Source organism: Pseudopodoces humilis, chromosome 11 (genome assembly GCF_049639895.1).
Source record: "Pseudopodoces humilis isolate 2021_Gansu_Grassland_sample_001 chromosome 11, ASM4963989v1, whole genome shotgun sequence".
Classification (NCBI taxonomy): domain Eukaryota; kingdom Metazoa; phylum Chordata; class Aves; order Passeriformes; family Paridae; genus Pseudopodoces; species Pseudopodoces humilis.
In genome coordinates this window covers 9,801,957-9,816,320 of record NC_142210.1, presented here as the reverse complement: position 1 = coordinate 9,816,320, position 14,364 = coordinate 9,801,957, and the positions used below count along the sequence as shown (strand labels likewise).

Below are 14,364 nucleotides of genomic sequence, written 5' to 3'. Positions count from 1 at the left end.
ATTATGGTTTTAAGATTTGAATCTAATACTGCACAGACAAGTTCTCTCTCTACAGATTTAAGTCTCACATAAGACAATAAAGATGGACAAAAGCTTAAACTTTTATTTAGTGCAGGCTGATATCTGAACTAAAAAACAGATAAAAATCAGTGCTATTGTGTAACAGAAGATAGCAGGATTTGACCTGTAGTTCTCTGCTATACTTGTTGCAGGCAATGCTTTGTGTACCTGGAAACAAGACCAGACATCTAAGAGCTTGAAGTTTAACTTTGTGTTTACAGTTAGGAGCTACAAGTTCTTTAGTGGAGGAAATACAAGAATAAAAGTAGCCCTCACCTCTTAGTTCAAGACTTCTCTGGTAGTATTTAGATAGGGAAAAGAAGAGCATTTTATTTTGATGTCATTTCATGGCATTTACATCACGGTTTACCACCCTCTCAGTACAGCTGTACTCCTTTTATAAGGAAATGTGCAGCTTGCTTTTGTTAAGGTAAAGTGTGAGCCAGCATGAGAGTGCAGTGCAAATGTAGAGGATTGCTGTGGGTGCTCTGAGGTGAAGGGAATGCTCTTTCAAGGCATTGCCTCTTTACCACTGTACTTCATTGTATCTATTACTTTAGTGGTATCTAAACTGCCAGTCTCTGGGAGCACGGCAGCACCCCGTTATTTCAGAGTGGCACAAAGAGTGCAGGTGCTGGTGTTAGAAACCATTTTGGAGCTCATTTTATTCTAGGCAGTGCTGTGTTTTGGCATTTGACAGAGCTCTGCTTGAAGTGAGAAAGCACAAGTGCTTTCTCTCTTGAAGTGAGCAAGTAGATTGTAAGACTTTCCTGTGTATGTCAGCAATTAGGTGGATAAATACCATGGTGTCACTAGTCTTTCATACTGACTCTGCCACGCTAATTTTCCTCTTCCTTAAAATGCAACCTGCTTTTAGTAAGATAAATTTAGAAATTCACCTATTTGGAATCTTGACTGCTTGAAAATGAAGTTATTTGTGCAGTTTACGAGCCCTTTCATAACTTTTCCTCTGCCTTTGAAGCAGAGTTCCCAACATGGCTATGACATGGATAAAGCAATAGGATTGGTAGGGCAGAATTAGTAAGCAGGGGCTACACCTGCCTGAGCATCTTGGCTCAGAAATGCCATGCAGTTCTGGTTCACCTTGTCTCCATTTCTATCCATTGGCCTCATCTGAAGTGTGAAATGCAGAGTCCTTCCAAAGCAATGTCAAATGGAAGCTGCCCAAGTGCTCTCTAGATGTGCTCGTATCCCTGCTGGGAAGGCAGAGCCTCCAGTGCTTCTTCACACAGATCTGAACCATTTGTGGCATTGCTGTCTGGACTAAATCTATGCTGAAGTGAAAACCTAAAAATATATGTAATGTAGCTATAAAAATATCAGTAGAAATTGCTTTGATCCACTCCTACTGCGTGAAATTACTTGCTAGTTCAGATACAGGCATATAGGACTCCAGGCAAAATATCAAGCAGACATAGAGTCAATTAGGGAAAAAAAAAGCCATGCAAGCCTTCAGCAATGAAAAAAAGCTGTTTTTTTGTACGTAGGCAGTGCAACAGAGCCAGTCCTGTCACAGTTACACAGAAACTGTTCCAAGTGACTGTTCACAAGTGGGGAACTGTCAGTTCAAAGCATCGCTGGTGTGAGATGTAATTGCATAATGAATCAAACAAAACCAAAAATGCCAAGAGACATTGCACACACAAATCTCTTCTGTTTTGGACCAGGTATTAGGAGCTACCTGTCCTGTACTAAGAACCTGAATAACACCCCTGCCCTGTGGCCTGGCTGCTCAGTGCCCAAGAGTTGGAGAGTGCAGGGGCAGAGTCCTGGGCGCAGGGGTGATAGGCACAGGGGTTTGGCAGAGCTGACTGCCAGGGGGAGCAGAGCCCCAGGCAAGCAAGTCCCATTCTCCCTGCACAGGCTGCATCTCTCTGTCATCCAGCATTAATGCAGCAACTTCTGAGAGTGAGAGCTTGGCAAAAAGAGATACCCACAATGATATTGTCTCAGTATCAGTATGCCTAATCAAGATAATTACTCAGGAGCAGTAGAATTTCTGGAGTGATCTCCTGCTTTAACTGAAGACAGATGCCTTAACCATAACTACAGATAAAGGTCTGAAGGCAAGAATTTCTCTAGAGAGATTTTGCAGAGGATTGTCAGCACAGAACATAACATTGCTTTAATCCTAAATTGCAAATGCAGACTATCCAGTGAATATAATAAAACTACAGTTTTGCTTTACTTGCTATTCTGGCACTACAGTGATATAATTATTGGAGGCATTGATTATTATTTCTCTTTGTATCAAAAGCCCAGTTTAGCTCTAAAAACTTAGCAAAAATACCTTTTTTTTTTTTTGTTTCTGCGTGTGTTTGTTGGGAGTACATGTACATATATGTGGCATACACTCATGTGTGACATGTCAAATGTGCAGAATTAGAAAGCATTTTCCCCTTAACCCTCTACTTTCTAAACTCAGTCTGGGCTCCATCTTCAGTCTGGTTTCTGCCTGTTGCAGTATTTTGTCCTTCCCCAGCCCAGGCAATGAAGATCCTAGGGACATGGCAGACTCAGAGTCATTAGTGATTCACAACCCACAATGCTTTCCTACTTTCACTTCTTTGGGATCTACAGTTTTAACAAAGTAGAAAACCCTGTCAAGAAACTTACTCACCCATTAGCAGGACAGGGATTTAGCAGCAATATATATTTCCAAGAGGTGCTGTCATTCTGCAGTAACATATACGACATATTTCAACCACTGATTGACTGAAGTGCGTTGAGCAATAAACCTTTACAGTGATTAGGTTTTTTATATATGCTAAATGTTTTTGTTAAAGCTGAAACTTTTCTGTGTATACTTAAATCTAGGTTTTGTGTTTATTTATAGCAGTCATAAGAAAGTTCTTTTTTAAGAGCATCTCAGGCCACATGTTCTACTGGACTCTATGTATAAATTAGAAGCTTGTCCAGTCTTTTGCATGTCTGTAATTCTGCAGCTTGGTTGACTTTAATGAGCAGCATTGCCTGAAGATTGGTGGCACCAGTTTGTTTGCCTGTATTACAATATCAGTGTGCCTTCCCTATCATCCTGCCAGCAGCAGTCCTCAGAGCAGATCGGATGCTGAAATCATAGGAGAGACAAAAACAGCTGAAGAATTTCCAGCCCATCTCAGCAGCAGTGAAGAAAGCACTGGCAGCTGGTCCCAGCTTGCCAACGATGAGGACAATCCTGATGACACAAGCAGCTACCTGCAGCTCAGCGAGCGCTCCCTGAGGTACCCACCTTGTCTCTGCTCACTGTAGGGTGTGGTCTGCCCACCAAGCCTACCCTGCATCAGCAGTGAGAGGCAACAGCTTGAGTCTAATGGCAGACTTTATCTCTTGATTTTTTTTAATAAGGGAAAAAAATTACCCACATTCTGCTTCTCAGCCAGGTCTTTTTAGTATTGGTGAGTAGCTCGATTCAGACAAAGAAAAAACCTCCTGGCACCACTGAAGTGTCTCAGCAAAAATGCCACTGGACAAGTTAATTGCTACAGTCTTTTGTTTTATTTGCTGTTGTTTGCATAATGTTTATTTTGGCACCTCCTTAGCCAAGATTGACAAGACTGCCATTCCCATCAAAAATCCATGCACTGACAATAAATATTGAGCCCTGATCTGCTTAGACTGGCAAAGGGGTGCAAATTAACAGAGGATGACCATTTTTTCCCTATGTAGACATAAATTCAAGAGCTCCTACTACTATGTGCTCATTTTGTTCCACTTTAAGTCAGGACAAATGTTTGAAAACGTTATTTAGTTCTTGGAGTTCATATAGAGTGATAATAGTTTGACTTCAGCCCTTTCACAGCATCAAACTGAGTAAGGTTTTTCCTTCACATGCTCTTAGACTATATTTTAAAATATTATCAAGTAATTACATCTTTCTCTTGAGTATTAAGATGACAAGGAGGGAAGACATTATGGTAATGAAGCAGGGAAAAAAAAGAATCTCTGTCAGAAAGCTGGCTGAAATTACTGAACAAAACATGGCTGTCAGTGCAGCTGAACACTCATCCTGCTATTACAGTATCAACCTTTAACAAAGTCCTTGGTCTGAGGGAGCTGAAGTATTGCACCTTTCAGCTCTGTACTGGAACAGAAATTACTACAGCAAGTCTGAATGCATGGCGTGCTGACAATGTCTCAGAACACCCTGACAGGGAAAGGAACTGTCTAATCAATCCTTCTAATGTAGGGGAAATACTATTGGTTTGTTTTTCAGTAAAAATTAAGTGGTTCACCATGACTTGCCACACAGAATTTGTTCATGGCAATTGACTTGTGGCCAGCAAATTCACAACCTGTCCATGAGACTACTGCAGTATCTGCATAAACATTCACTGTCACATTTATAATGATGTTATAAAGTGAACTGGTAATATTTTTTCCAAATATCCTCAAGTGTGCTACTTCATCCTTGTGAAGAAGCCAAAGAGAATGCTTCTGTGTATTTGTGGTCCCAATGAGCATTGGCTTTGATTAAAATCTCAGTCTTTCAGAGTAGTCAGAAACATGAGGGGCCATCTCTGTATCTGTGGGTTCCATCAGATCCCAAACAGTATTTGGGGTATGATGTGATACCCTGAAACTGCTGCATGGTTATCCATGTGGACTCACCCTACAGGTAAGTGTATGATGGGCAGCCAGTGCTTGAACTCCCCATGTTCAGAGGGAGCTGGATCTTTGCAGGTTTCTTGCAGGACATCTCTGTACCCGCTAATCCTTCTTTTCAAGGACTCGGGCAGACTCAGTTTTTCTTTGAGGCCAAGTGTTCATTGCATAAGCCATTCACAAGAAGAGAGTCCACCTTTTTTTCCTCCAATTTACAGCATCACTTGATGCATTGATGCACTTGATACATGCTCAACCTAGAACTATTTTAATAAAAGCCTCATTACTTTCTGCAGACTAGTGTGCTTCATTCAGGGAACCACTTGCTGAGCACAACTGATTTTATGGAACGGGGCTCCTCCCCACTTTGCTTTGTACAGAAATAAATTTTTAGAAGATGTATGGAGACATGTTCAGCACAGCTTGGCACTAATACTTAAACTTTTGCTTTGTCAGCAATGGCAACAGCAGTACAGCTAGCAGTCTTGGCATTTTGGACCTGGAAATTTATCAGGAGAACGTGCCATCTTCTCCTATGATTAAGTAAGTAGTCACTGAAGTGAGACTTGATGTTTAGTCCAATTTTAACTGCAAATCATTTACGCCACCAAAACCATGCCAAGCCCTGCTTTGCACCTGCTGCTGTGCCTGCCCATGGTTTCAGAGAAAAGCACATGCAGGTGTCTGTGCAGAGTGAGGCCACCAGACAGTGAAAAATTACAGGAAAACCCAGTCAGGTGGATCTCTTGAGAACACAGATCCATCAACCACCCTGTCTAAAAGACAGTTCTCCGTGGTATCAGTTTCCTGTTGTTGAACCTTCTTCTCTGAATAACTTCAAATATTATCAAAACTCTACTGTAATACCAAGGAAGGTCAAGCAAGTAAGGATCAATTAAAAGCCGTTTTTAAAAAAACCCAATAGCATTCTTTCCAATAGTAATAACAATAATAATTTGGCCCACAGTACATCTTACCTATTGTTTCTGGGAATGTTTCTACTGAACATGCAATTCAATTATCAAGAGATGTGCGAGTACATCCTGCCTAAAGATCCTGGTACAAGCTGCCAGCTGGTGAATGTCATTATGCAGCCAGGGCACATCCACTGCACAAACATACAGACTGTACATCACATACTGAACATGGGAACTTCCTGAAGTCAGTGACATCAGAGAATTGTCACAGCAAATTACAGACATTGGAAATTCAGCATTTCCACCCAGGTTATGAGACTTGCTGTGTCTTACCATAATGTCGTTTGCTTGTCATTATGTGAATTGTAAAGATACACAGGTCCTGGTGAAACATAATACATGACATAACTAATACAACTTCATCCTGCTATGGAAAAATGCTGCAGTTCAGTTTTTCCTGATTCACAGATTAAATAATGAAATATATTCAGCATTTTATTGTTTCATCCTATGTAACCTTTTTCTTGCAGTTTTCTAGGTCTTGCATTGAGGGAGAAGTTTATTCATCATGAAGCAATATTGTAGACTGTTCCTAAGTATGACTAATAAGCTTTGTTGTTGTTTGTTTCTAAGTGAATTAGTAGAAGAAAAGGTTTTCCTTAAAGAACAGACAGAAAACACTGAGGGTAAGTTGAACCATATCAATTAAAACATACAGTTTGAAGATAACACAAGTAATTGCACAGTAACTGGTGGGATTACTTTTCCAGAAAGTACTTCCGAGCTTTCAGTGGGAACAGCCAACTGTCAGAAGGACCTCCTGGTGATAAACTTTGATCTGGAACCAGAGTGCCCTGACGTGGAGCTGAGAGCCACCCTGCAGTGGATAGCTGCTTCTGAACTTGGAATTCCAACTATCTATTTTAAGAAATCTCAGGAAAACAGAATTGAAAAGGTAGTGTTTACAGATATGGGCATACTATTAATGTGTACATACCTGTAGCAGTTATGATTTACTGAAGTTATTGAGCTTAAAAGCAGATGCAAAAGCATCTTCATTACAGCAAGATGGCAACACTGCTGTTTATGAGAGAAAGGAATGAGAGGACAGGTGTATCAGAGCTTAAGGTATGTGAAACATGTAGTAGATTGTCTATGGCATAAGAAAATGTCACCATGAGACCTCCACCAAAGTCTCTATAGCATGCTTTGACAAATCTATTCCCTTTTTCGCATTGATACATTAAATACTAATGCCCAAGGCAGAGTTAACAGAATCCTTTATGTGGCTGCATTTGAAAGGCTGCACATGGTTTACATGGAGTTTAAGTACAAAGGTGTCAAAAATAAGAATAAAAAACCTTTGTGTGTAGACATCACACGTACAATGTTCTTAGTCACTATAATGTGAGACATTGTTTGGACTTAAGATTTTCAGTCCTTGTGCTTGTTCTGCCTTGCCTGTAATGCCAATTACAGCTGCCTCAGGTTGGTCTGAACTTGTACCCAGCTGTTCATAAATTGCTCCAGCTGGGGATACAGCTTTTGAGCACAGAAATCTCTTTCCAGAGAGGGTGGACAGACACAGACCACTGAGAAACCTGCTGAGGAGTTAGTCCAAGCCAGAGCCAGGAGCAACACTGAAGTCCAAAACACCCACAAGTGCAAACTCTCTATTCCTGAATGATCAGTTGGTGCTCCTTTGTAGACCCCACCAAATACCAACCACAGCATTTCAGGAAGGACCAAAAGAACCCCATTTCCAAGATCAGCAAGAGATCTTATAGGCTTTAAGACTTAAAAACATGTTAGTATTTAAGTCAATTAATGAAAAAAGTATTACAAATCAGTATTTTGGTCTCTTATGGGAAGATCATTTTGAGTAGCAGAGACATTGTTTGATTTTCTTGAGTACATGCATTTGGGAATCATAAACATAATTTAAAATGCATTCAACAGCAACAGTCCAAATTGCATCTAATTAAAGAAACAGCTGTCAGCTTTACCCATGTGCTTTGGCAAACAGTTAATTCAATTGCAAAAATACACTAGAGAATAATGAAGCACATCCTGCCTACAACAGCGTTCTTGGAAATCACGTGCCTATTAAATATCATTAAAATACATATTAAAAGTTTAGGCTGCTGTATGTAAATAGCAGACAGCTACACTAACTAGAGAGACAATCTTTTCTTTTGTGCTTTAAAACTGGAAACAGAAGGAGCAAACTAATTATTGTGAAATTCAAAGAAGTGAAAAGCTTTGATTTTCATTTATGTGCTTCAGAAGAAAAAGGGACCAGATGGATGACCCTGTGAAACCCATTATTAAGTACCAAGTGGACAAAACTCAGGATTTTTTTAACAGCTGCTTAAGAACGTATATTTAACCTCTCGTTTCTCTGGAAATTAAAAAAAAATACAAATGCTGATAGTGTGTTTAAAACACAACTGTGATAAATGTCTTCATGTGAAAAAATTTTACACAGAATTCCCTCTCACTATTACTATTTCAATATTTAAAATATTATGGGATGTGCATATGGAAATACAGAAAATTAAATATAAAGTGAAATTTAGCTAGTGGTAATGCAAAAAAAAAAATTTTAAGATGGATAATCACACTTTCATGTTTTTGACAATGAGTTATTGCTAACATGGCAAATAGTGATCCTTTATCAAACTGACTTTGTCTATTTTTATTCTTACTGCAATAAATAAGAAATAATTGACAGAAGCAGTTAATTTAGAAAATGTCATGAGAGCCCATCAGTCTTTGGGGAGCTATGGAACTTGAGAAATGAAGTTTTCATAAATAGCAAGAACGTTGATGTTGCTGTGCACTGAGTGGTGTCCACTCCTTCATACAGCTGTGCATTTACAAAGGGTGGGCTAACAGAGGTTTGTGTGCATGCATTTCACAAAACCTTAGGAAATGTTCACCAAATCCTGAGTGTATTTCACTGTGGTTATTTTTATTTAGTTTCTAGATGTCGTGCAGTTAGTTCAGCGGAAGTCCTGGAAAGTGGGGGATATCTTCCAAGCCGTGGTACAGTACTGCAAGCTCAGCGAGGAGGGCAGAGAGATCACACCCAGCCTGTTTGATTGGCTGCTTGAATTGGGTTAATGAAGTTCACTGGTTCAGCTTTACTGTTTTATTCCAGTTTAAATAAGCAGTGGTTTGTGTAACGCTCTGATTTCTGAACATCACTGAACAAAATGTGCAAAGATGTACAAACTCTACAAGAACAGCACAAGTCTGTGCCACAACTGACCCAGGAGCAAAGTGAACCTGTGTTTATTGTGTCTTTCTGTGTCATGAGGGACTCTTGACGTGTTGTGCTATAGGATGCACTGTACTGAGGGGATGGATTTTTAGCCTTCTAAATTAATGAACTACACAGTAAAGGCTTAATTATCTAATATATTCCATTTTCATCAATTTGATTAAGTCAGGTAAAATGGGATAGTACCCTAATATTCAGTTTTAAAACAACACTGATATTTGTACAGTTTAACTGTTAGAAGCAGAGTGTGTTTCAGAATGCCTGGAGACACCCTTGTCCCTAGATAAGTAATATTTATGTGTTTTGGAAATCTTCCTAATCTGCTGAGGGGTAAAAGCTTTTGAACACTTAACACCTTTGCAGTTAAGACAACACAACAAAAAGCTGCTGAAAACACATTTTAGTTTCTTCCCTTGTGTTTCTTTCTCTTCCATAGCTGTTCCTGATTACTGCAACCTTCCCAAAGGAATAAAATCCAGTCTCAGTTACTGTCCTTAAAAAACTCATTCCTTTTCCCTGGGAAGCAGTGCAGTTTGGTATAGCTACACCTGGTAGATTCCTGCACACAGCTCTGTGAGCCAAGGCAGCAGTTCTCAAGCCCTGTCCTGCCCCAGCCCTGCAACCCTGGGCGAGTCATTTTCACCTCTGTGCCTCAGTGTCCCTGTCTGGCAAAGGGAATCATGATAGTACAATTGTTACCTAAAGTGATTCTGTTGAAAGCACTATGTAACAATCTATATATCAGTTAAAAGCAGTGAAAAAAGTACTATTTTAATTTTAGTGTAATAAAATAAATTGTTAATGAGGTGAAGAAATACATATCTGAAAAGAGCACCATCATCTCCTAAAAATCTCAGTGTTAATTTTTGTAACTTGCAAAAAAACAAAATGTTTGTTAAAATTTCAGCAGACATACATGTTCATTTTGAAGATAACTGTTTGGACTATATGTGAGAGTTCACATTCCTATAACATTTCTTTAACTGTTTGATAAGATATACTCTGCTATCGTCCTGTTGAGATGATCTGTTGGTATTGTGCACTTAGTAATACATTCTCTCAACTCTGCCAAAGAGACTGGGTGTGAATTTAAAGGTAAAAACAACTTATGACATCACAGCTCTTCTGCAATTTGTTTTTTTGAAAATACTTTTCATCTCTCTACCCAAATAGAGGAATAGAATACCTGCCTGCTTTTCCCAAAAAAAAAAAATATTTAAGAGAAGTTTTATTTTCCATATAACAGTATATGCTTCTGTAATATTTCTTGAAAAAAAAACTATCCTTTTGCACTAAATATTTTTGAAAATTTTGAAGTAGTTTTAAATAATTTATGAAAAAGAGCCATATTCTCAGTTTTATCTTTAAAACCATTACGAAACTTGCATGATTGCATCACTCATTTGTTACAAAATACAAATTGTTAGTGAATCAAAATCTAATGTGGAACATTAAATAATGTGAGTAATTCTCAATCTACTCTGCAGTATAAACAGAAGAGGAGAGGCTGCTTTACAGTCAAAATAAAGGTCAATTTATTGCAAGCACTGAACATAGCTGGGGTCACTGGGCCAGCCCCTAAGAACTGCTGAGTGTCTGTAACTCCCACTGAGTGGCAACTCTGAATGCTCAGCATTTCTGAGGCTGAGAGCTAGTGAAAACCACCGAGAATTATAGACTTAAAGTGCTTTGTTTGAGTGAATAAATGGGAAGGTGTATTTATTTTTAAACCAAATAGTTACTTGTCAGTATACAATTTTTTGTTGTGATAGAATAAATGTTTACAAAGCACAAATATCATGACAGAGTTGTAACAGTGTGATGCAGTTTCTCTGTACAGTAGTTCTTAATGTTGCAATTTATTCAGAAATAAATTTACGTTACAATGTGTGTCCTCTTTGCCTTCCTAAAAAGTTCACAAATGAGCTATAGATTTTTTGCTATAATAAATATCTGCCTGCCATGCCTGGAGGTTCTCAAACTCTGCTTCTCAGTGATGAATCTGATCCGTGGCTTTAACCAAAACAAGCCAGGGAAATGTCCAGGTCTTACCTCAGTGCCAAAGCTACTCAGGTTCCAGAATTCCTTCAAGAGATAAAAGGCTAAACGTAACATTCTTAGTATCACAATAAAATAAAGAGAAATGATATCCTGATTGCCCAGAATAACTCCCTATGTATAAACCTCTATTAGTGCTCACTCTGGCTGCTTTCAGTACCTGCAAAAGTGAGCAGGAGGGTGGGGAGACAGAAGTTCAGGAGTTTCTTCTCCTTGTGTAAGTTCACAGGGGCACTTACTGCAATATTGCCTAGATACCACAGGTATTTCTACTGCTACACAGAAAAGGAAACCATCACTTCACTGACTAAATCAGAAAAGCATTCATCCATTCTTCATTTTTTCCGTTTTTTAGAAGTGGGTATTAAATACTCCTAAATGAGAAGAACATATAGCCTTAGGCAAAATCTCCCTCTACATGAGCATGATGCAGGTTTTTAGCAACATCAGGGGTGGTTGCTCACTTTCTCTCTTGATAAAAACTAGGATATGACAAATTAAAATCAGATGAGCCAAATTCAAAGCAAACAAAAAGAGATGAGGAATTATCAAATGAGAGGATGCAAGACTTGTACACAGGTTCAGGTGGGAGCTGGAGAAGTTCTTACAGGAGATGTCTCAGGGGATGCTCTGGCCATCAGAGGCGCCCCACGAGAGCAGGAGCCACAGCTGCAGTGCTCCCCTTCCTGGAGGTGGCTTCAGGGGAAGGTGAATTGCCAACCCAGGGTTGAATCTACCAACCATATAATGAAGAGCTACTACTAGCTCTCCTACTCTTCAAAAAGCAATTCTGTATTTGAATTAGATATTTAAAAAATTCATTTTTAATGTTGTTGTGTTTAGGTTTCTTTTAATGTGAGGTGACTAGAAGCTGAAAAACTATACTTCAGTTTTGTTCATACCACTGAAGATTTTTATGGTCCTCAAAATAACCATTTATGGTCTGTGAAAAAATAGTCACCTGTTAAATTCATAGATAACTTTTCTGAAGAGGCCAGTTTTACAGTTGCTCTTGGCCTGTTTCATGCAGAGCTGCATGACAGACAAGCATAGGAATGCCACTGTGAATCCTGAACTCCACATTTCAAAATGACAGAGAGAAAAAACACACCAGTCCATTGAAATAAAGAACCCACATGACCAACTTAAATAAAACAAATTGCAGCTCAGAAGGGAAGCACATCCATACTAGCCAATTTAAGGATTTGAGCCAGAGACATTCCTAAGCCTTCTCCACATACAAGCAAAACTTACAACATCACTATTTCAGTTTTCCCAACCCACTCTGAACCCAGTCACCACAAAGAACAGGACCTCAGAAGGCATCTTGCAGCTGTGCAGCATTTAGCAGGACAGACACTTATATTAGACAGCTGGACTATCAAACTAATTGAAACAATTTGCAGTGAAGACTGGGCTGGCTGATGGGTATTACATTCTCCTCCCAGCTTCAGCTGAGAATTAGATAGTAAAGTGCAGCAAACTGGAAAATAGAAGCAGGATATATTTCCACATTCTTTCACTAACTACCTAGGAAATGTGAGTGATCCCACTGAAGGAGACAAAAAAAGAAATTCACACAAAATGCCACTTTTAAAACATGAGTGGGTGTGAGCATTACTGTCATCACCTATTCAGAAAGCATTTGAATCTCACGCATCACAAGTCCAAGTACACATCATGTGCTTACATGGAAATCCCCATCCTTGTGAAGTGTATGTTCTGTCCTAGAGCAGTTATGCGACACAAACTGTTTCCCAGAAAAACAGAATTGCACATTCACAGAGGTTAATCCTGAAAGGATTTCAAAGTCTAAAGGACAGAAAAGAATACAGCAAATATGATTTCTACAGTAAGAAGCCTTACTAAAGCACTTCAGGGCTCTCCTGAGGTAATCCTTTTCAATAAGGTCACAGGGAGGCAAGTTTGTCAGCATTTCAGGGTAATGTTGAAAGCTACATCTCACTCCAACCACACAGTGATTAAAGTAGCATTTGGATAATATAAAGTATGCAGATTAAAAAAGTGCCAGGCAATAGAGCTAGAACATACACATTCACCATTTTGGCTGAGGGACTAAAGTGGAATCAGAGAAAGGGATAAAGCTGCTACCAGACCCAAAGAATGGTTCCAGGAAGATACATTTATGTGATACATTCCTAATGTATATCTCTATAATTTATTAAATCCATATATGGGTAAACTAAGGTGCAGAGAACCTAACATCAAAGCATTCACAGAGAGTATCTAGAGTACTACTGAAGCTCTTCCATGGTGCCAAGCCAGTACCTTTTCCAGCAGTAAATCACACCAGATGTGAAAATACTTCACATATGAGCCAGAAACTTAGATTACTTAGCCTGAAAAGCAGCTCCATACACTCAAGAATCTAGGAAGAATCAGAAATAGAACCCAGATTTCCTGCCAGTCCAATGCTTACTGTATGAAACCTCAATTCACAATTTCTTGCAAAAATAGGACAAGAGCTTGAAGCCAAAAGCTATTACAGCCATCTGATTCACTAGCGTAGTAGAAGAAAAAAATCATAAATGAAAAGGCAAGAGGAAGAAAACCAGACTAAAACATTAAGGGGAGTGGGGAGAGAATCTAGTTCCTAATCACAGTGCAAAGAATATTTTCTACTTTGTGACAGTTCAGTCACAGACAGTTCTACTTTGTGACAGAAAGTCAAATTTCAGGTTTTAACTACATATCAGTAATTGTATATATCTCATTATAGTAATTCTCCTCCATTTTTGTCAGCTGGGAATCTCCCAGGTCACAGGTGCCCATCAATCTAGGGACACTGAGCAATTCTAAACCAACATGGAACAGCACTGCCCTTCCTGACCCTTTCAATTCCAACTTACTGAGATATATTTTGACATGCAAAGGTTTTGCACAAAAACCCAGGAAGCACCATAGGCATTACAGAGATATTTGTATCAGCCACTTTGCCACTGGTGAAAGTTTCATTTTAAATTATCTGCAACTTTCTACTCACTTCTTCTACAGCACAGCACTACTTGAAATAACCAGGAAATCTGCCAAGTGATGACAGGCACTTTTGTTTCTTCATTTACACACAAAGATGCTGGCAAGCACTCTGAGGTAGTCACAACACACCAGCTTTAGTAACTTCCTACTAAATTTAACAACATTTATAAGTCCACAATCACCCAGAGATATAGAATATAAACAAAATATCTCCAAGTTCATTCTTTGCTCTACACTTTCTTTCTCCCTCTTTACCTTTTCAACTTTCTTTCAAGTCTGCTGGAGAAGACCAGTCAGTTCTGCTCCTTCACTGTGCCTGCAAAGAGCAACTGCACTTCCAGCTGCACTCAGGAAATGGCGCAAACTACACAGGTGAAACCTCTTGGCAATTTCTGGGAGAGGCAATTAATGCTAATTTGA

General features: G+C 39.1%; 1 protein-coding gene and 1 long non-coding RNA gene across 7 annotated transcripts in view; one reads left to right on the top strand and one right to left on the bottom strand.

Moving 5' to 3' along the window:
• SPHKAP (SPHK1 interactor, AKAP domain containing) overlaps positions 1 to 10,779 on the top strand; it is a 64,233-nt gene extending 53,454 nt beyond the window's left edge. For 3 of the 6 annotated variants that reach the window (XM_088061114.1, XM_088061116.1, XM_014256210.2), the window contains exons 8-12: positions 3,126 to 3,305; positions 5,143 to 5,229; positions 6,237 to 6,289; positions 6,374 to 6,558; positions 8,586 to 10,779. In XM_088061114.1, coding sequence (XP_087917240.1) covers positions 3,126 to 3,305; positions 5,143 to 5,229; positions 6,237 to 6,289; positions 6,374 to 6,558; positions 8,586 to 8,729 — 649 coding nt within the window. In that variant the 3' untranslated portion in view covers positions 8,730 to 10,779. The other 3 variants (XM_088061115.1, XM_088061117.1, XM_088061118.1) reach the window with 3 other exon arrangements.
• LOC148183597 (uncharacterized) overlaps positions 1 to 14,314 on the bottom strand; it is a 44,063-nt gene extending 29,749 nt beyond the window's left edge. Inside the window, exon 1 of the long non-coding RNA XR_015773458.1 lies at positions 14,200 to 14,314. This is a non-coding gene — a long non-coding RNA (uncharacterized LOC148183597). The remainder of the gene's footprint in view (positions 1 to 14,199) is intronic.
• Between the last annotated feature and the right edge of the window lie 50 nt (positions 14,315 to 14,364).